Here is a 20,753-nt window from a genome sequence, read left to right on the forward strand (position 1 = left end):
ATTCCATCATTAAAAGTCTCAAAAATATGTTCCATATTGCTACAATAACTAAAATAAACTGATAGAATTTTATATCGACAAAAGCACATACGACCTATTTAAATCGAGCTCCAGATTTATTATAAGCCCGGCACTGGAGCAGCCAAATTACTTTGTAGTAAACGAGGTTAGGTAATGTAAAACTGCTTTTGAATAGATTGTATGAGCGACCCTTATCAGGATACTACTAAGGAAACAGTTTCACAACTCTGAAAACCAAGGCGCAACGAGCTTGTGCTAAGCAGTAACTGGGGCATGTCTTTTTATTCAAACAAAATCCTTTCGAGTCAATACAATAGCCTATGCACACCGCACGATGCCTATTTACAAAACAACAACCTAAGAGCAATACGGACAACACAAATGAAATTTATCTACTAGTTTGGCTGGTAGAGTCACCCACCAGATAGACTAAGGCTTTCGTGACGACGCCCGACCGTCGTCCGGATTCATCGTCTTCATCGCCGTCCGGTTGGCTTTCTCTATAAAAGACTTCGTTTTCAATCACATTCAATGCTTTTGTTACTACTCCGGAGTTACCGCTGCTGGCGGATGATGGACTGCCCGTTGGATTATCCGGAATATACAACGGTTGTTCGGCACTGTTTCTCTTACTGGTTAAATCAGCCAAAATTTTCGGCTTCCAAGATGATTTAGATTCTGGAAAGAAGAAATAATTTGTAGTTCAGGCACACATTTGAGTTTCCTATAATAACTGCATAAATGGGTAGATACTCTGACTGATCGGAACGGAGCAGAGCTGCTCTGGACATTGCTGATCCACCTTTGATACCCGACGAACAGAACAACACGACAATATTGCAAGCCATAAAATCCACAACAAGAAGACATCCTTTCATAGAATAGATTCAATAAACCCTGGACTAACCAGGAAGTAACATAACCTTTATGAGGGTACCAGAGGTCATTGGTCATTGTGGCATGTTTGGTAGGGTAGATAATGGGTAATGAGGAAACGGACTTCCCGGGTTGAGAAGTATCTAAAGTCCGTTGGCTTGTTGGAAGTCCTCAAGAAGAAAAGCCCCGGTAGTAGAAGCGGAATTGACGAAGTTCATCGAACAGGATTGCAAGGCCGTGAATCTCATAATTTTGTTCATCCACGATGACATGCAGGACCTGATCCGGTACCCTCGAAAATGTTTATGCAAGGAAGTCTGTGTCGTTGTCGTCTCAAACGCTGGTTCAAAAGCAACTTGCGAAATTGAAGATGGCTGAAGAAACATTTGTCAAAGAACATTTGAAGACCTTTGATGAACTGATTCGTCAACTGAAGTCCGCTGGAGCGAATTTAGAAGAATGTCGTCTGGTCTCTCAATTGTTCGTAACCATTCCTGAGACGTACGACCCCCTGGTAACCGTTATGAAAAATTTCGGGGAAAGTAAGCTAACGCTGGATGTAGTTCGGGAACGACTTTTGGCCGAAGAATTGAAGAAAAGCGACCGGATGATCGACACGTCCGATGAGAAGCCTGCAGCGTTTGTCGGAAGCAGAATCAAAACCACGTTTAAGGAGAAGCCTGTAGCATTTGACAAGCAGAAGGGTCGGAAGTTCACCGGAAGATGCAACCGTTGCCATCAAAAATGAAACATGGCCAAGAATTGTCGGTTCAATATTCGTGCAGAAATCTACGCAGCTAGTGGATGCAAGCCCGTAGCATTCATGTCGGATAGGAAACAAACTTTTGGAGATTCTCGGGGAAAGCTCGTCTTCAAGCTCGACTCCGGCGCTAGTGACCATATGACCAATGAGGAGAATTGCTTCAAGAACCTGGTCAAGCTGAATCAACCGATCATCATCAATGTTGCCAAAGACAATAATTCGTCGAAGCCTAGCACAAAGGTAGTAGGGTAGTAGTGTTGGAGTAAACAGCAACGGCTTTCAAGTTACACTAGTTTACAAAATAAAACGAAAGTCGTGAACTTCTGTCAACGACCAAAATTTTTGAAGCCCAATTTAGCACTGATTTCGAAACCGTGCTTCAAAAAATTTTAAGTAGAGCAGTTTTTGAGTTTTAGCTCAATATCGAGTTTTACAACTTTTAATTAGTGTGAGATTAGATTAGAATATCGAGTTTTACAACTTTTAAAAATATGGAATTTACTAAAATTCAAATATCTTGCGTTTTGTTCAACCAATTTCAAATCTTTTTCCATAAATTAAAAGCTGAATACAATACCTTTAGATCATCTGAATGCAGGTTATGCGTCAAATTGATGAAATTCAAGATATTGGCGAGTTTTAGGGACGATCTCCTTAAATTTTAGCCAAATTTCCGAAAATATATGAAGAAATGTATTTTTTCAATAAGAAAAAAATAATTTAAAAATTCTTTCTCAACGTTTATTTTACATACCATATGTAGGCGAGTTACAGTAATAAATTCAGCTCAATCGGAGTATTGATTACGGAGAATGAGATGAATGAAGTGAGCGACGTTGCTTAAAAATAGAACAAAAATCGATTTCAAATCATCAACCTTATATGGAAAGTCTACTGTAATTTTTTTCCTTCGCGTTTTCGAATTCAGGGCATAATTCTACACCAAAAATGATCATCAGTTTACCGAGTTCAAAAATGTTGTAAACTAGTGTTATCATAAACGATTATTCATGTGTATGCACCTGATCTGCGAGTAAATCTGATTTCCGTCAAGAAGTTGGCTAGTGCGGACATTAAGGTAAGGTTTAGGAAATCATCTGCGACGATGGAATAGGATGGAGAAGTAATCGGAGTTACTTCTACGCGTCTCTTATGCTGCCGGTGGAAGCATAATTGTCCCATGTGCATTTTTGGCAATATTGAGATTTTGCAACCCATGACCATGTATCATAGGGTACTATCATATGGGGAAATAAAAATAGGTAGTTTGTTCCGAAAATTGTTGAAAAAATGCAAGGCCGATTTGTAACATTCTTAAAAGTGGACGCATAAGCGTCACGTTTCATTGGATATCCTATGGAACTATAAAATCGCTCTAAAACAAAAATTAGTGCTCAAATTCAAAATTGGTTGATGTTAGAACACGATTCAGCACTTATAGGGTGGGGCGGGGCAAGATGGGTCGCGGGGCAAGATGGGTCAGTGCCATTTTCGGGCGCATTACTCATGTTTTGATTATGTTAATAATTTTGTTAGATGACCAGCATGAATATACAAAAGTTTGGGGCATTGATTGAAAAATTATTCACTCTCATTGGAAATACAAAATAAAATGTTTTTTTGCCATTTTTCTTATGCGATACATTCCATATATTCTCCATATAAACGGCCGCGGGGCAAGATGGGTCACCTTCAATTTTGAACGTATTTTTGGAGCATTCAAAAGTTATTTATTTTTTATTACAAGACTATCTCATAAATGACTTCAATCAAGCGGAATAAACGCTCAAAATTATAACATAAAATTATGATATTTTTTTAGTAAAAACATCGATTTTCAAGTCTCCTCAGGACCACTCAAATCGTAAAGTTTTTTATATTCCAAATAAATTTATAAAATGTTTACTAGTAGCTCTTGTTTACTCAGTATGGATATGGAGCATATTTGAATGTGGAACAAATCTTATATTTTGACGTTTTTAGTTGAGAAAATGTTAATTACTTAAAAGGTGACCCATCTTGCCCCGCACTTTTTTCACGGCACAAAATCGATCAATTTTTAAAACTGCTTGTTTAACATCTTATTTTGTATTTAATGAACTTTTTATCGACTTTTAGCATAGCTAACTAGTGTATTAAAGAGTAGCGGACGAATGCAAACCAATCCGATTTGTATTTACGAAGTTATGGTGATCCATCCTTATGCGACCCATCTTGCCCCGCCCCACCCTACTTCATAGTTGAGACAATTTACTTTTTTCGAACTTTGGACGCGATTTTCTCGATTGTCTGTTTTTGCACATGGGACATTTATGCATCCACCGGCAGTATGCGTATGGATCGGCGAATGTTTGCGAATCTGAAGAATCAGGTGAAGTTTCGGTTGACCAAGGTTCCGTTTCGAACAAGAGGGGGAAGATCAAGATAATATTGTCGAACACTTTGAAGAAACTGATCCGAAGGATACAGCCGGAAACGAATGCTTGGTGTCAATTAATCCGTCGGTGTTACCCTCGCAACCGGAGAACTATGAAGAAGCTATACGGCGTAGTGAGTGAGAACATAGGACTCCAGGTAAATGGAAAGATTGCCTTGTTGGAAGAATTTTTACTGCAGTCCATGGTGGTAAAACGATTAGCAAGAATCGAAGTTCTGCGTTTCCTTCGCGCTCATAATGTGGTAACAATCTTGTTGTGGCTTCCACAAGGCTTAGCGAACTGGAACGCCCGTGCTCTGGTGAGTATTATATGAATTCGACCATAAATAGGACCATTGATGCAGCTCGTTACCCCGTTTGTTCAGATCCACCACAAGTATTCAAAAATGTGAACGGCCGTCCAGATGAGATACAGTGGATGGAACGAAATACAAACGAACTGATGTCCCTGAAGTCCAACAAGGTTTGGCGTTTTGTGAAATGCCCGACAGAGGTGATCGTGTTGAAATCAAAACAGATATTTCGTGAGAACGCAAACGGGCCCTGTTCGTTATAAAGCCCGCACACTAAAATCTCGAATTCCACCTCGGTAATATTTTTTGCTGAGTTCAAACTGTAAAAGTTGATTTATGCTGAGGAATCAGTAAACTTTTGAACAATTATCCGATTTCAGTAATTAGTTTTACCGATCAGCTGCAAAACAAAATATTTTTACATATATCAGTAATAAAAAGTACCTATTAACATTGTATATTGCGTTACTCGGTACTTCTAGTGAGCTCCGTAAATAAGAGTACCGTACAATCAGTAAAAAAGTGCTGAATAATCTTCAAAACCTTAACCGAGGCCTCAGTTCCTAGAGTACTTGTGTGCCGCCATTTGTATTTATATATTATTATGTTTCCAGTTCAAAACCGAATTAGCGACATTTTTTCTTTGACTTCCGCTGCTTTTGCCTTGCGTTAAACACAATGTCGGAAGTGGGGCGCTGTATAGAGCATCAGGTTTACAATACAGCGCCCCACTTCCGACATTGTGTTTAACGCAAGGCAAAAGCAGCGGAAGTCAAAGAAAAAATGTCGCTAATTCGGTTTTGAACTGGAAACATAATATAGTCAGAGTGTGTCTCGGCGTGGTGCGTTTGGAAGCCAATCTTTTATCAGAGTTGCTGGCTTTTAGCTGTGATTTTGATCCAGAAAGTTTTTTAAAGTAATAAAGAATCATTAGGTAAGTTTGCATAATCATTAATGTAAGTTAAAATATTGACCGTAAACCATCTTCGTTCAGTTTCAGGATTGCTGGTTGAATTGGATTCCCGCAAAGGCTACGTGCCGCAAGCCGAAATCTGCAGGGATAAGGACGGGAGCCTCCTGACGGACAAATGTAAGGTGATCGAAAGGTGGAAGCAGCAATTCGACGAGCACCTGAATGGCGAAGAGAATGTAGGCACGGAGGACCAAGGCAGCGGAGGAAATGACTATGTTGGTGCAGCAAAAGACGGGAACGAACCAACTCCCACGCTGAGGGAAATTAAGGATGCCATCCACCAGCTCAAAAACAACAAAGCGGCTGGTAAGGACGGTATCGCAGCAGAACTCATCAAGATGGGCCCGGAAAAGTTGGCCACCTGTCTGCATCAGTTAGTAATCAAGATCTGGGAAACCGAACAGCTACCGGAGGAGTGGAAGGAAGGGATAATCTGTCCCATCCACAAGAAAGGCGACAAGTTAATGTGTGAGAACTTTCGAGCGATCACCGTTTTGAATGCCGCCTACAAAGTGCTATCCCAGATCATCTTCCGTCGTCTTTCACCTAAAGTAAATGAGTTCGTGGGAAGTTACCAAGCCGGTTTCATCGACGGCCGGTCGACAACGGACCAGATCTTCATCGTACGGCAAATCCTCCAAAAATGCCGTGAATACCAGGTCCCAACGCATCACCTGTTCATCGACTTCAAAGCGGCATACGACAGTATCGACCGCACAGAGCTATGGAAAATTATGGACGAGAACAGCTTCCCCGGGAAGCTGACTAGACTGATAAGAGCAACGATGGACAGTGTGCAGAACAGCGTAAGGATTTCGGGTGAACTATCCGGACCAGGTGGAGCGTGATCTGGCGAGTGTTGGGCGTGACCGACGTTGGAGAGCTGCAGCTGCAAATCGAGTATTATGGCGGCAAATTGTTGGCTCTACCCCATTTGGCATAATGCCATTTGGCATAACGCAGTTTGGCATAATGCCATTTGGCATAAAAGCCATTTGGCATAATGGCCATTTGGCATAACGAATATTATGCACATTCTTATCAAGAAGGCTGTTCTTTGTGTTATGCCAAACGGCATTATGCCAAATAGCCATTATGCCAAATGGCATTATGCCAAACGGCGTTATGCCAAATGGCATTATGCCAAATGGCATTATGCCAAATGGGGTAGAGCCAAATTGTTGATTCAGTATTATCATGAATTTGATGTTAACTAAATAAATGAAATGAATGGTTGAATTGGATGTTGCTGTTATAGTACGCAACTTCTGGCGCAATTAAAAAAATGCCACGGAGGGTCCGAAAAACTCACAACTTCCCTAGACTGAGTCCTCCGCCGGAACCTTGGGTTCTGTTATGTTGCACATGTTGCACAGGATACAAATTTGGTTAGTTTTGTTTCATGGTATCAATTTAACTAAGCATTACGCATATTAATCGCTTTATGAGAATAAAAAAGCACTTTGAATATTTATTTTTTCGTTTCATTTTTCTCAAACTTTCCTCAATTTTGAATCATCAAAAATTTGCGGAAATCTGTAAAACAAATACTGAGGTGCTCGGTAAATTGTATAATCGTTGAAATAAAAAATTACTGGGTACTCGGTACTTTTTCTACAAAGTATTCAGTAATAATTTGACGAGCAGCTCAGTGATTTTTGACATTTTATCAGATAAAACGTAATACCGAGTAATCGGTAGTTGAACTTGATTACCGAGGTGATCACCGAGAGCTCAGCTGTTGAGAATTCGGTAATTATCAAATATAGAAAATACAGAAATGAAGACCTCAAGGAGGACGTCTACATGGCTGCTCCAGATGGTGTGTCCAGTGAACTCAATCAATTTTGAAAATTGGATTGAATGATCCTGTTTAGGATTAGCCATTTAAGAGGGGGAGGGGTTCCCGGATAAAAACTAACCGTAGGATATTTGGTGAAAACCATTCCTGTACCATATACTGTACCAGCTACAATAAAGTGTATTGTAATGGAATGGTTCGCTAAAAGTTGTGCGCATTGTAGCTACTATACATTTACATTCGATCTTTATGTAACAATATATTATACGATTTTTCTTACGTTTGAACCCTTCATTATACCGAAATATTATTTTCCGTGCATTTTTAATTATTCATTCAGTTTTAGATTTTTCCGTGCTTTGTTTTGTTGATGTTCGTGACAAAGGAAAGGAAAGAGAAGAAAGTGATTAAGTTGAAACATCTATTTAAAGCCAATAAAATGTTCAAATAAGCGTCCTAAGGACTGCAGATCCAAGAGATATGGCAGGCTAGGTATGTAGAGTGCGATGAGAGGAATACAGATGTAGGTCAACCCGGAAAGACGTAGGTCAGATTACCGTAAATCAGTGGATGAGTTCAACACTATTTTTTCTGTATTTGCATTTAGGGGAGTTTTCTCCCCTTCTCGCATGTGAACTTGCCTTCTACCACAACCGAATCAAATGCGATTTATCTGACGTAGAGCGGGGGGAGCGACACTAGTTTTTTCAAGCCGAAAAAAATCGAAGAAAAACTAGTGTTGCTCCCCCTAACATAGAGCCATCTTTAACATATGGACTGGACCCTGAAACGACTTCTGATATAAGTTCGTCTGCGGGTTCGCTTTTTAACCTAACTTATATTTGAATCGAACTTGACAGTTTTCTCATGAGTTGTTAAGTATTTCAAACTTTAGTCAAACTGAAGCCTCAATATTGCAATAAACGGTTAAGCACGCTGTAATGATACTTATGTACCTCGTCACTCACTTCAGGCAACTACATTAGTGGTCTAATAACACTTAGCGCGCTCGGCATAGGTCCATCATGCCGCTCAATGTGTTGCTTAGTTTGCAAAACCCAGTTATCTGGCTGGTGGGACATGGGAGCCTAAGCTTCAACTGTTAATGCAATCAGAGACTACTCAAACTTAGACGAGTTTAGGTTAGTTTGGCTAGAAAGCCTAAGATGCCATAAACAGGAGGAAAATGACAAGATAATATAACATTATATGGTTTATGTAATGTAAAACAATACATTGATTGATTTGTCTTTATTAGAGAGACTTTCAGCCCTTGGCTAAAACAATACATCATAACAAAAGAGAACCATTCCAAAACCATTTGATTGAATGTATAGCCAGTAGTGAAATTACAATTAAAAACAATATATTTACGGTACATTTTATTGTTTGAAACTATACATGTACCATACAATGTACGCTATATTACAACCCACGTATCAGTATTTCGAACAATTCATTTACAATAAAATGTATGGTTTTGCAAAAAAATATATATGGAGAATTTTTTTTTGTATTGTTACGATACTTAACCCGTTTCGGTCCTAGTTGGGAATTTAATTTCAAAAAATCACTGTGACTTCATTTTCCAACCGATTTTTATGAAATTTTGTACGAAGATCGCGCTACATCTCTAGTTGTATGGAAAAATATTAAAATGGTATTTTGGTCCTTGGGGTCTGAGTTATTGAAGGGGTTATATGGGTCAAATCAGGTCAAAAATGGACCAACTTCCTTTTAACCACTGATTACTTGTAAAAAACACATGCAATATGATTGCAAACATGTTCAATTATCTTTTTATTATTACAGACGCATAGTTTGAGTAAATTGGGATTGTCTAGTTTTAGTTCCGGATGTTCCGGATCGCGTTTGGGGTGCGTTCGGAGGACACTTCTCAAACGTTCCCTACACATGACATTTTTTCTCGCATAATTCTAAAAACAGGCTTGTCATGATTCATTCTTCATAATTTTGTATACTAAGTATATTGAAGGAATATTCAAAGGTTTTTTTGACATATTGGCCGCCATCTCGGATGTTCCGGGAACCTGGGACCATCCGGGGAAGTGGCCATTTTCCAAAGAGTTATGAAACATGGCTTGCGACATATCAATCTTCATGTTTTTGCCAAACAAGTATGTTAGAGTAGAATTCAGAGGTTTTTAGACATATTGGCCGCCATCCGGGATGTTCCGGGAAACTGAGACTACCCGGGGAAGTGGCCATTTTCCAATCAGTTATGAAACATGGCTTGCGACATATCAATCTTCATAATTTTGCAAAACAAGTATGGTAGAGGAGAATTTAGACGTTTTTGGGCATATTGGCCACAACTCCGGATGTTCCGGGAACCTGGAACCACCCGGGAAGTGGCCATTTTCCAAATTGTTATGAAACATGGATTGCGACATATCAATCTTCATAATTTTGCAAAACAGGTGTGATAGAGTAGAATTCAGAGATTTTTGGACATATTGGCCACCATCCCGGATGTTCCGGGAACCTGCGACCACACGGGGAAGTGGCCATTTTCCAAACAGTTATGAAACATGGCTTGCGACATATCAATCTTCATAATTTTGCAAAACAAGTATGTTAGAGGAGAATTTATACGTTTTTGGGCATATTGGCCACAACTACGGATCTTCCGGGAACCTGGAATTACTCGGGGAAGTGGCCATTTTTTCAAATTGTTTTGAAACATGGCTTGCGACATATCAATCTTCATGATTTTGCAAAACAAGTATGTTAGAGGAAATTTAGAGGTTTTTTGACATATTGGCCACAATTACGGATGTTCCGGGAGCTTGGAACCACCTGGGGAAGTGGCCATTTTCCAAACAATTATGAAACATGGCTTGCGACATATCAATCTTCATGATTTTGCAAAACAAGTATGTTAGAGTAGAATTTATTGGTTTTTGGATGTATTGGCTACGATCCCGGATGTTCCGGGAACCTGGAACCACCCGGGGAAGTGGCTATTTCCCAAACATTTATGAAACAAGGTTTGCGACATATCAATCTTCATGATTTTGCAAAACAAGTAAGTTAGAGTAGATTTCAGAGATTGTTGGACATATTGGCCGCCATCCTGTATATTCCGGGAACCTGGAACCACCCGGGGAAGTTGCCATTTTCCTAATTGTTATGAAACATGGCTTGCGACATATCAATCTTCATGATGTTGCAAATGAAGTATGTTAGAGTAGAATTCAGCGGGTTTTGGACACATTGGCTACCATCTTGAATATTCTGGTAACCGGGGACCACCCGAGGAAGTGACCATGCCCCAATAGATTATGCAACATGTCTTGCCACATATTAATCTTCATGATTTTGTAAATTAAGTGGGTTAGAGGAAAATCCAGATGGTTGTGAACATATTGGATAATACTCCGGATGATCTGGGAACTTGCAGCCATCCAAGGAAGTGGCCATTTTCCCGGAACATCCAGATATGGTTGTCAATATGTCCAATAATTTCTGAACTCCACTCTTACATACCTGTTTTGCAAAATCATGAAGATTGATATGTTGCAAGCCATGTATCATATTTGTTTGGAAAATGGCCACTTCCCCAGGTGGTTCCAGGTTCCCGGAACATCCGAAATTGTGGCCAATATGTCCAAAAATATTCGAACTCTACTCTAATATACTTGTTTTGCAAAATCATGAAGACTGATGTGTCGCAAGCCGTGTTGCATAACTGTTTGGGGAAATGGTTACTTCCCTGGGCGGTTCCAGATTCCCGGAACATCCGGAATGATGGCCAATATGTCCAAAAACCTCTAAATTCTCCTCTGCCATACTTGTTTTGCCAAATCATGAAGATTGATATGTCGCAAGCCTTGTTTCATAACTGTTTGAGAAATAACCACTTCCTTGGGTGGTTCCAGGTTCCCGGAACATACGAAATTGTGACCAATATGCCCAAAAACCTCTAAATTCTCCTCTAACATACTTCATTTGCAAAATCATGAAGATTGATATGTCGCAAGCCATGTTTCATAACTGTTTGGAAAATGGCCACTTCCCCGGGAGGTTTCAGGTTCCCGGAATATGCAGAATTGTGGCCAATATGTCCAAAAACCTCTAAATTCTCCTCTAACATACTTGTTTTGCAAAATCATGAAGATTGATATGTCGCAAGCCATGTTTCATAACAATTTGGAAAATGGCCACTTCCCCGGGTGGTTCCAGGTTCCCGGAACAAACGGAATTGTGGGCAATATGTCCAAGAACCTCTAAATTCTCCTCTAACATACTTGTTTTGCAAAATCATGAAGATTGATATGTCGCATGCCTTGTTTCATAATTGTTTGGAAAATGGCCACTTCCCCAGGAGGTTCCAGGTTCCCGGAACATCCGGAATGATGGCCAATATGTCCAAAAACCTCTAAGTTCTCCTCTGCCATACTTGTTTTGCAAAATCATGAAGATTGATATGTCGCAAGCCTTGTTTCATAACTATTTGAGAAATGGCCACTTCCTCGGGTGGTTCCAGGTTCCCGGAACATACGGAATTGTGGCCAATATGTCCAAAAACCTCTAAATTCTCCTCTAACATACTTCGTTTGCAAAATCTTGAAGAATGATATGTCGCAAGCCATGTTTCATAACTGTTTGGAAAATGGCCACTTCCCCGAGTGGTCCCAGGTTCCCGGATCATCCGGGATGGTGGCCAATATGTCCAAAAACCTTTTAATTCTACTCTAGCACACTTTTTTTGCAAAGTTATGAAGATTGATGTGTCGCAATCCATGTTTCATAAGAATTTGGAAAATGGCCACTTCCCGGGTGGTTCCAGGTTCCCGGAACATCCGGGATGGCGGCCAATATGTCTAAAAACCTCTGAATTCTACTCTTACATACTTGTTTGGCAAAAACATGAAGATTGATATGTCGCAAGCCATGTTTCATAACTCTTTGGAAAATGGCCACTTCCCCGGATGGTCCCAAGTTCCCGGAACATCCAAGATGGCGGCCAATATGTCAAAAAAACCTTTGAATATTCCTTCAATATACTTAGTATACAAAATTATGAAGAATGAATCATGACAAGCCTGTTTTTAGAATTATGCGAGAAAAAATGTCATGTGTAGGGAACGTTTGAGAAGTGTCCTCCGAACGCACCCCCCCGCGACCCGGAACATCCAGAACCAAAACTAGACAATCCCAATTTACTCAAACTATGCGTCTGTAATAATAAAAAGATAATTGAACACGTTTGCAATCATATTGCATGTGTTTTTTACAAGTAATCAGTGGTTAAAAGGAAGTTGGTCCATTTTTGACCTGATTTGACCCATATAACCCCTTCAATAACTCAGACCCCAAGGACCAAAATACCATTTTAATATTTTTCCATACAACTAGAGATGTAGCGCAATCTTCGTACAAAATTTCGTAAAAATCGGTTAGAAAATAAAATCAGTGATTTTTTTTTTTTTTTTTTTTTTTGAAGAGTGACCAGGTGGAGCTGCAGGACAGCTGATAGCAAAACCTGGACCCTTTCCCAACTTTCCCCCTACTAGGACCAATACTCACGATGGACTAGACGATGTCGTCAACTTGAGCAAAGTGTGTAGTAATTAGCATTGGGTCGTAGTAGTTTTTAAAAATACTGTTTTTAATTTTTCCCATCGCACTAGTGTTTTGATCGAATGGAAGCTCCAAAGATGATTAGATAATTGAACAATATTTCAATAATCGAAAATCTCCGAGGTCACTGGACAACATTCAGAGATAAAAAAGGGTGTCTATGTCTATGTTAACGCCTTCAGAGTACTATTCTTAAGAAATATACAAAGAGCAAAAAGAAAAAAAAAATGTGTCGTAGCTAATTTTTAAACATTTGATATTTCTGAAAATTATTCGAAGACAGCTACCAGAGCTAGCGTTTTTAGCCGATATGGGCAACTAGTTTTTCTGAAGGCTTCCCCAAACAATATTCAGATAATATCCTCAATTATTTTATAATACATTCTGAAAATTATTTCAAGCTGACAGCACCAGCATCATCCCCAAATAATTCTCATATTAGTGTTAGATAACACTTTTTGAGCTTCCATTCGATATTGTAAAGAAATTTGTCAAACCCTATTTGTCAAAATATAGTCAATAATGTATCAAATTGTGTTCCTGATTTCGCTAGTCGTCTTCTGCATATCTGTGATCATCTCAGTCTAAAGTAATATTATATCCATCGTAACCCTTTACATTGTCAACCGTCCTAAGTCCTAACTAAATTCCTGCTTTTTTGATCAGTGAAATAATACCGTCTAAAGCACTGTTTGCAGTTCAGAAGGAATTTCTCAGCCTATCTTGATGCATGGGAAATTCCTTGCCTGAATCGCTCAAGAAACCGGTTTTTCTTCGATCACAGTACGCAGTAGCGAAGAAATGACAGTTCAAATGGCAGTCACCGAAGAGAATTTCTGCCAGGAATCACTCAAGAAGTTTCTTGAGCGATTCCTTTTGAACTCGAAACTGCGCTTAAGATATAAAAACAAAAAAGAAGATTATTTGTCAACTTTTATAAATTCACAAAACCTATAAAAATAAGAAATACAAATATAAACTCCTATAATCAACAGTTTTATCTTTACCTAATCAGTCCATAATTTTCTAATTGTAATGAATCTAATCTGTAAGGCTGTAAATCAACTTATCCTAGCGTCCCCTGTCCTGTGTACTTTCGATTTCAAGTGATAAATGATGAGTGTAACGCAGAGACCTCCCCTACCCACTCTTGCGTTACGTTAAATTTAACAATTATTGTTAGATTTGAGAAAATTCAATGAATACAAAGATTAGGTCTATGCAAGCTGAATTATAACTTGTCTTGAACTTGTGATAAATGCACAACGGATACTCCTTTGGTTCCCATTAGCACTTACGGCCGATTCCTTCACTTGCGCTCAACTCGTAAACCAGATATCTAGCTCAAAGTCCAAGCGGTGGTGAATAAACTGGCACTAAAGTGCTAATGGGTTTATTTATTTATTTATTTATTTATTTCGTCAACCGTTTGTAGACTACATACATACATAATTTGTTCTATATTCTATTGTATCGTACAGAGTTGAAATATTGTTTTAACTTTACGCGAGACATGGTCAAGTCGATAGATTCGTAATGCTTATTGTAAATTAACATCATTCTATTGATTGGGCTGAATTTCGCATAATTTGTACGATGATGACTGACCGCAAATATGTTACGATTTCTTAATTGTCGAGTCGGAGTATAAAAATTCAAAGAGAATAGCAGATTGCTGCAATCTACACGTTGCGAAACAATGTCATTTACAAATGTTATCATAGCATATTCACGACGTTCCTTTAAAGTTTGTATGTTTATTAGCATACAACGTGATTCATAAGAAGGAAGTGGAAAAGTTGTCCATCTCAGTTTACGTAGAGCAAATAGCAAAAATTTCTTCTGCACCGATTCTATGCGTTCTTCATGAGTTTTCATAAATGGGGACCAAACAATACTACAATATTCAAGAATCGATCTCACATAAGAAATGTACAATATTTTGATAGTGTATGGATCGTTAAAGTTAATACTAAATCGCTTTATGAACCCCAGCATGTTGGTAGCTTTATGAATTATTGTATTGTAATGATCGATAAAACTCATTTTAGTATCTAAGATCACACCTAAGTCTCTAACTCTTTCACATCGTTCAACGATTTGATCCCCTAAGGTCACACTAGTTATATGATGGTTCCTTTTTCTACTAAAGGTGATGGAATTACATTTTTTAACGTTTAACTGAAGCAAACTTTTATTACACCATATGTAGAACAAACGTATTTCGTTTAGATATATACTAGTGTCTTCTTCACTTTTGATTTCCATGAAAATCTTCATATCATCTGCATAAATTAATATCTTTGAATGCTTGAATATATAATATGCGTCGTTCACATATAAAATGAAAAGAAGAGGACCTAAATGTGAACCCTGGGGGACACCAGACGTTACATTAACGGGTTGAGATTTGCTACCTTCGAAACGTACTGTTTGTTGTCTATTTGTTAAATATGATTGAATCCAAGAAAGCAGTTTATCATCAATTCCTATTTTCGAGAGTTTGAACAGCAATAAAGGGATATCTATGCGGTCAAAAGCTTTACTAAAATCAGTATATAGAGCCTCCACATAATTGCCGTGGTCCATAGCATTTACTGTGAAATTTACAAACTCTAGCAGGTTAGTTGCAGTTGAGCGGCCCTTGAAAAACCCGTGTTGAGAATTCGTTATTCTGTTTTTCACCTGATTAAACATTTTTTTATTAACAATGGATTCAAACAGTTTTGGGATACAAGAAATAATTGCAATTCCACGGTAATTTCGTATGTCGGACTTTTTTCCCGATTTATATATAGGGATTAAAAATGAGTTTTTCCAAATACTGGGAAATGCAGATAATTCAAGGGACATGTTAAATAGCCAAAATAGAGGAGATGTCAACTCAATTGCAAGAGTTTTCATAAATACTGGGGGAATTCCGTCCGGTCCTGATCCTTTTGAAGCGTCCAAACTTTTTAAACCTGTTAAAACGTCCTCCACATTGATATGACTTACATGAACATCTCTTGAAAATGAGGGCATGAATGAAAAATATTCTAGATCACGATCATTCTCGGAGAAAGTCGTATAGATATCTTGGAAAAATATAGCGAAGAGATCGCAAATCTCCTTAGAGGTTTCAGCCGTTTTTTCATCTAATATCATTTTTGAGGGGAAATTACTTGATTTTGATTTAGTCTTAACATAATTGAAGAAATTTTTTGGACAAGATTTGATTTCGTTCTCAGTTTTCGCATTATACTCTTCGAGTGTTATACTGATGGCTGTATTTAATTGGTCACATATTTCCAAATATTTTTGTAGATTTTCATCAGTGTTATTCTTCTTATACATTTTGTGAGCTTTTTGCTTCCGGTTTCTTAAATTTATGATATTTTTGTTGAACCAGACTGGATGTTTAAAATTTCCATGACGCCTTTTCATTTTAGTAGGAACTTCTTTGTCGATTATTTCATATAATATTTTATAGAAGGTACCAACCGCATTTTCAATATTATCTTCACTTTTCAAGATTGATTGCCAGTCTACCACATTTAATTTATGCTTTATGTTGTCATAGTTTGCTTTATGGTATTCGAATACTTCCTCATATTCATAGTCATTAGATCTCGGAATGTTGTGGACGAATAGAGAATTAAGCCCTCCCATCGCGTCAAGATTGAATATCCAGGGGGAGGGGAAATCACAGTGATTTTTTGAAATTAAATTCCCAACTAGGACCCAAACGGGTTAACAACCCGTATATTGTAAAAATCGTATTTACAATTTACTGTATGGTGTCTACATTACATCTCATTGTTTTTGTATTTTTTATTTTTACAGTGGTGTCTATTGTAAAAATATGGTTCTAAATAGTACTGTTACAATACAACGTTCGGAAGGAAGTCAAATAAACATTAAACTTGTTAGCCCCTGAAGTTTAAATTCTTAAGATTTATAAAAACGGTCCTCAGACCTTGGTAAAAACAGCTGAATGAAGAATGACAATATTGCTCTTTCTTTTCGTAGGTGTTCACATTGTTGATTTATCGGCTACTTGTATTCTATCGGTCACTTAAGCAGCCGTACATTAGAGTGGTTCAAAAATCGTTTTTGCTCCTCATCGCTTATTCGATTCGTAACCAGATTCTAAGCCTTCTCCCAAAAATTGAGCTGATTTGGTTAAAAATTGAGAATGCACAAGCCCTTCAAAGTTTTTTATGGGAATTACTATGGGAAAAGAACGTTTTTCATTCAATTGACCGCAGCATTTTTCCAAGTGCCCTAGAGTGTTAGTTGACCCTTGGTAGTCCTAGGGTACTCTATCAGCAACAACTTTGCCGAAGACCACATTCAAATCGGACGTTTCATTAATTAATTATCGATTTTTACCCAATTGGAGAAACTTTGCGACATATCAAACTGCGGCGACCCCATTAAACATCTTTCCTACTTTTCCCTCGACTAAATAAGGAAAAAATCGGTATGATCGGCCGAATCCGCCGCCAAATAATTGGTCGGTTGTTGCACCGAGGCTTATGGGAGTTTAGCACAGGCATAGACCAATTAAACACAAGATTTGGTAGATACGAGAAGATCGGCGAATTTCGACCGATTAACCCTTTGGAGGCGGATACTGCTGCCGATATAGTAGATTCTGATTTATTCTGATATAGGCATACCCCTATGAACGGAGTGCGAATTCCGAAAAAGTAACCAATAGAACTTGTGTTACATAGGCAGTCGGGTGCCTGAAACTTTTGCCAGTCTTGGTAAGGTGATATGAACTACCAACCAAGCCGATCTGTTTAAAAGCACAGGTCGTACGGTACGGTAGAAGTTTCACGCATTCGATATATTCGTTCAATACATGACCTACTTGCCTAATTTCACCTTCTATAAATTTTCGTACTTGTTCGCAACCTAGCGAATACTATCATATCTATCATTTCAATATCTACTTTGATCTCTACTCCCTTACACTCTGAGTAGAAAAAGACCGATATAGCCATAAAATGATTAAGTTATGATGTATATAAAAGTGTTTAAGGCTAGTAAATCATTCAATGTGGATATATTGGTATAAGCCCAGTTTGGAGTTCAAGAGAAATCGCTCAAGATACTTCTTGAACAATTCCTGGCAGAAATTTTCTACGAAGACTGCCATTTCTTCGCAATTGCGTACTGCCATCGAAGAAAAAACGATTTCTTGAGCGATTCAGCCAAGGAATTTTCCATGCTTCAAGATAGGCCAAGAAATTCCTTCTGAACGGCAAACAAGCCCTATCGGGAGGATTTCCGGAGTTCAGAAATAGAAGCCAGAATATCCAAGATGGCGGCTGTTCAATGGAGTTTTAGGTGGGGAAGACGACCAGAATTTCCAAAATGACGGCTCAAAATTCAAGATTACGGCTTTTTTATAGGCTCAAACATTAAAAGCCGGATAATCAATAGAATTATAATTGTGAAGTCTTGTAAGAATTTGAATTTGAAGTAAGTAAAGTACTGAAACAAGGTTTAGGTTTGCATTCGGAAGGCGTTACACACCAATTGAATGAAAAAATCCCGATGATGATAAACAAAATTTCCGACTTATTCCCGCCTATCTCTCGATGAATTTGAATTCCCGACTTTTTTCCCGCATTATCCGAAATTCTTGTGTCTGCATTAAAAAAGAAACAAGTGCAAATGTGAAAATCATTCTGCCTGCTCACAAATTTCTTTTCCTATAACCAACTAAAAGTGTAACCACAGACAAACAGACGTATCACTTGGAACAAATTGAGATAAAAATCATCGTTACGAAAACATAATCGCCCAATGCTAACCATGCTGTGTTACGTAAACCACTCAGTAGGTGGTGGTAGAGGGCAAACGTCAAACAGGAGTAAAAACGATGCGAGCGCCGTGATTGAGCGATTTGCGGACTACAAAATATTTGAACTCACCGTTAAATATGTTAACGATGAGAAGTGAGTGGAATGAGACGTCTGTTTGTCTGGGGTGTAGCTAACAGGCTCACGTATAATTAAAAAAACACAATTAGTAAACAAAGTTCATTAAATTTTGACGTCGTCTATCCTGCAAGTTCCATGAAGTTATGCCGGAAGCACATGCTGATTAGCGAAACCAAGACAGGACTCGTTAATGAATCAGTTTTTTTTTTAAGGAAGCAGATCGTCAGATCTGATGATCAGATGAGGACACCAGGTACGGCTTCCAACAATGTGAGTCGGGGAAAAGGAACATCGTCAGTAAAACATAGTCGCGCCTACAGTTTAACAATCATCACTTACCTAAATCAGCTACAACTCGAGCCATTTCCCTAATTTGAGTATCCTGCCGTTGCACCTGAAAAATCAATTCATTGATTGTGGCTTGCAGTTCCAGCTTCTCCTGTATGACCATTTCTTCTTTCGTGGCCTCCTTTCGGACTTGCCTGCAAGTGTTCAAATCAGATGGTTATGCAGAGATTGGAATTAGTCATCTTTATTTACCTCTGATACTCCAGCAAGAGTAAACCGGCACCGATGGTAAAAATGACTATTTCACCTAACAGGTTCGCTCCCAGTTCTATGGCCATTGCTTCGTTCAGAACTGGCACGTTGGTGGGCTTCCCGAGGTTCATCGCCCACATTTTGGTCTTCACTTCCATCCAATTGTAGAACTGCGCCGGCGGCATGCAAACATACTTCCGAAAGAATGGACTATTCTTGGCTCGCTCCTTCAGCAGGGTGGCAATCGGTTTTGAGATTTGTTTCATTGCCAGCACGCCCAATTTGGCGGCCGGAAAAGCCCCTACGACCATTTTGGCGTATCCGTAACGACGTCTTGCGAGTCAAATAATTCAGCAGGATTTCCCCTGGCAGGTAAGAATCCCAAACCGTCCCGCAAATCCGATAGAAAATTAACTTCGAACGAACGTTCTATTTATGCAACACTTTGTTTAACACCATCACCGTTTCACAACTTTTTGCACACCACCTGCGAAAACTGACAAAATTTGATTTAATCGCGGACGGCCAGCACCGATTTGTTTTGACGTTTTTCGTTGCATTGGGCGATAAGTAAAATCAAATCGAAAAGGCCTTTTTTACAGATCGACCCAGAAATGCGCGCTTCGTTCCCAAAGAATGACATTTATTCCGATACAGTCAATATACTATCCAGTTTTTGAGACAATCTACTGCAAAGCAAATGGTTAAAGACCAGTTTAACAATAAACGTGAAGGAAAACGAACAATGTATGTGTTATTATTGGTTTATGGTCCTCCATGGTATTTTAAGCATAGAGCATATGGTCCAGCTGTATTGAAACCGTTTAAAAATAAAAAGTGATTATGAGTTAATTAAAGCACATTAAAGATTTACGCGCACTTTTATTTACGTTCTCGCACTTATAAAGTCGCAGTTCGCAGTCCAGTAGTGAACTAAATGCGGTATATTTCTCCACGAATTCATCATACTGTCATACCGAGCATCGTAACCTGCATAGACGGATGAGCATCTCGGGTTATTCCGATCGGATGTGATGGGTTGTGATGCCGATGTCTACTAGAATTCTCCGACTTGCGACGTGCTCTATTTTGAACCCGGCCGCACCCACGGAAATGAAAACTTACTATGGACCATCTGCTCCATCCTGGAGACAGATTTTTGGTCGCATACAGGGACATAGGGATTCCCGCCCGCAGCAAACAGACGTAACACTTCGAACATTTTTCGATTCAAATCATAGTCACGGAACATATTCGCCCAATGCTAAAAGGACTAAGTTTGGCCGACCATCAACTAGGTGGCGGTAGTGAGCAAACGTCAAACTCGAACAAAAACGATGCGAGCGCCACGGGTGGGCAGTTGGCCAACTATCATATTTTGAAAAAGATCGATAAATCGGTGTACGATGGGAATTATCAGTGTTACGTCTGTTTGTCTGTGGGCAAAGCTTGATTGCAAAAATCTATGTGCGCGTCATATACAAAATAGATGCGAATTATTCA

General features: G+C 38.9%; 1 protein-coding gene across 2 annotated transcripts; it reads right to left on the bottom strand.

The window, feature by feature from the left end:
- Positions 1-271: 271 nt before the first annotated feature.
- Positions 272-19,763, bottom strand: LOC109412100 (putative OPA3-like protein CG13603). 2 transcript variants are annotated; one of them, XM_019685741.3, is made up of 4 exons: positions 19,251-19,763; positions 19,050-19,192; positions 580-699; positions 272-521 (listed from the first exon to the last, which is right to left on the bottom strand). In XM_019685741.3, exons 1-4 carry the CDS (start codon positions 19,559-19,561, stop codon positions 451-453), a joined length of 645 nt encoding a protein of 214 aa, XP_019541286.1. In that variant the 5' UTR covers positions 19,562-19,763; the 3' UTR covers positions 272-450. The 2 variants fall into 2 exon arrangements, with proteins under 2 accessions (XP_019541286.1, XP_019541285.1); XM_019685740.3 differs by having other exon boundaries at positions 272-699.
- Positions 19,764-20,753: the final 990 nt, after the last annotated feature.

The sequence above is a fragment of the Aedes albopictus genome, chromosome 1 (assembly GCF_035046485.1).
Source record: "Aedes albopictus strain Foshan chromosome 1, AalbF5, whole genome shotgun sequence".
NCBI classification, from domain to species: Eukaryota; Metazoa; Arthropoda; class Insecta; order Diptera; family Culicidae; genus Aedes; species Aedes albopictus.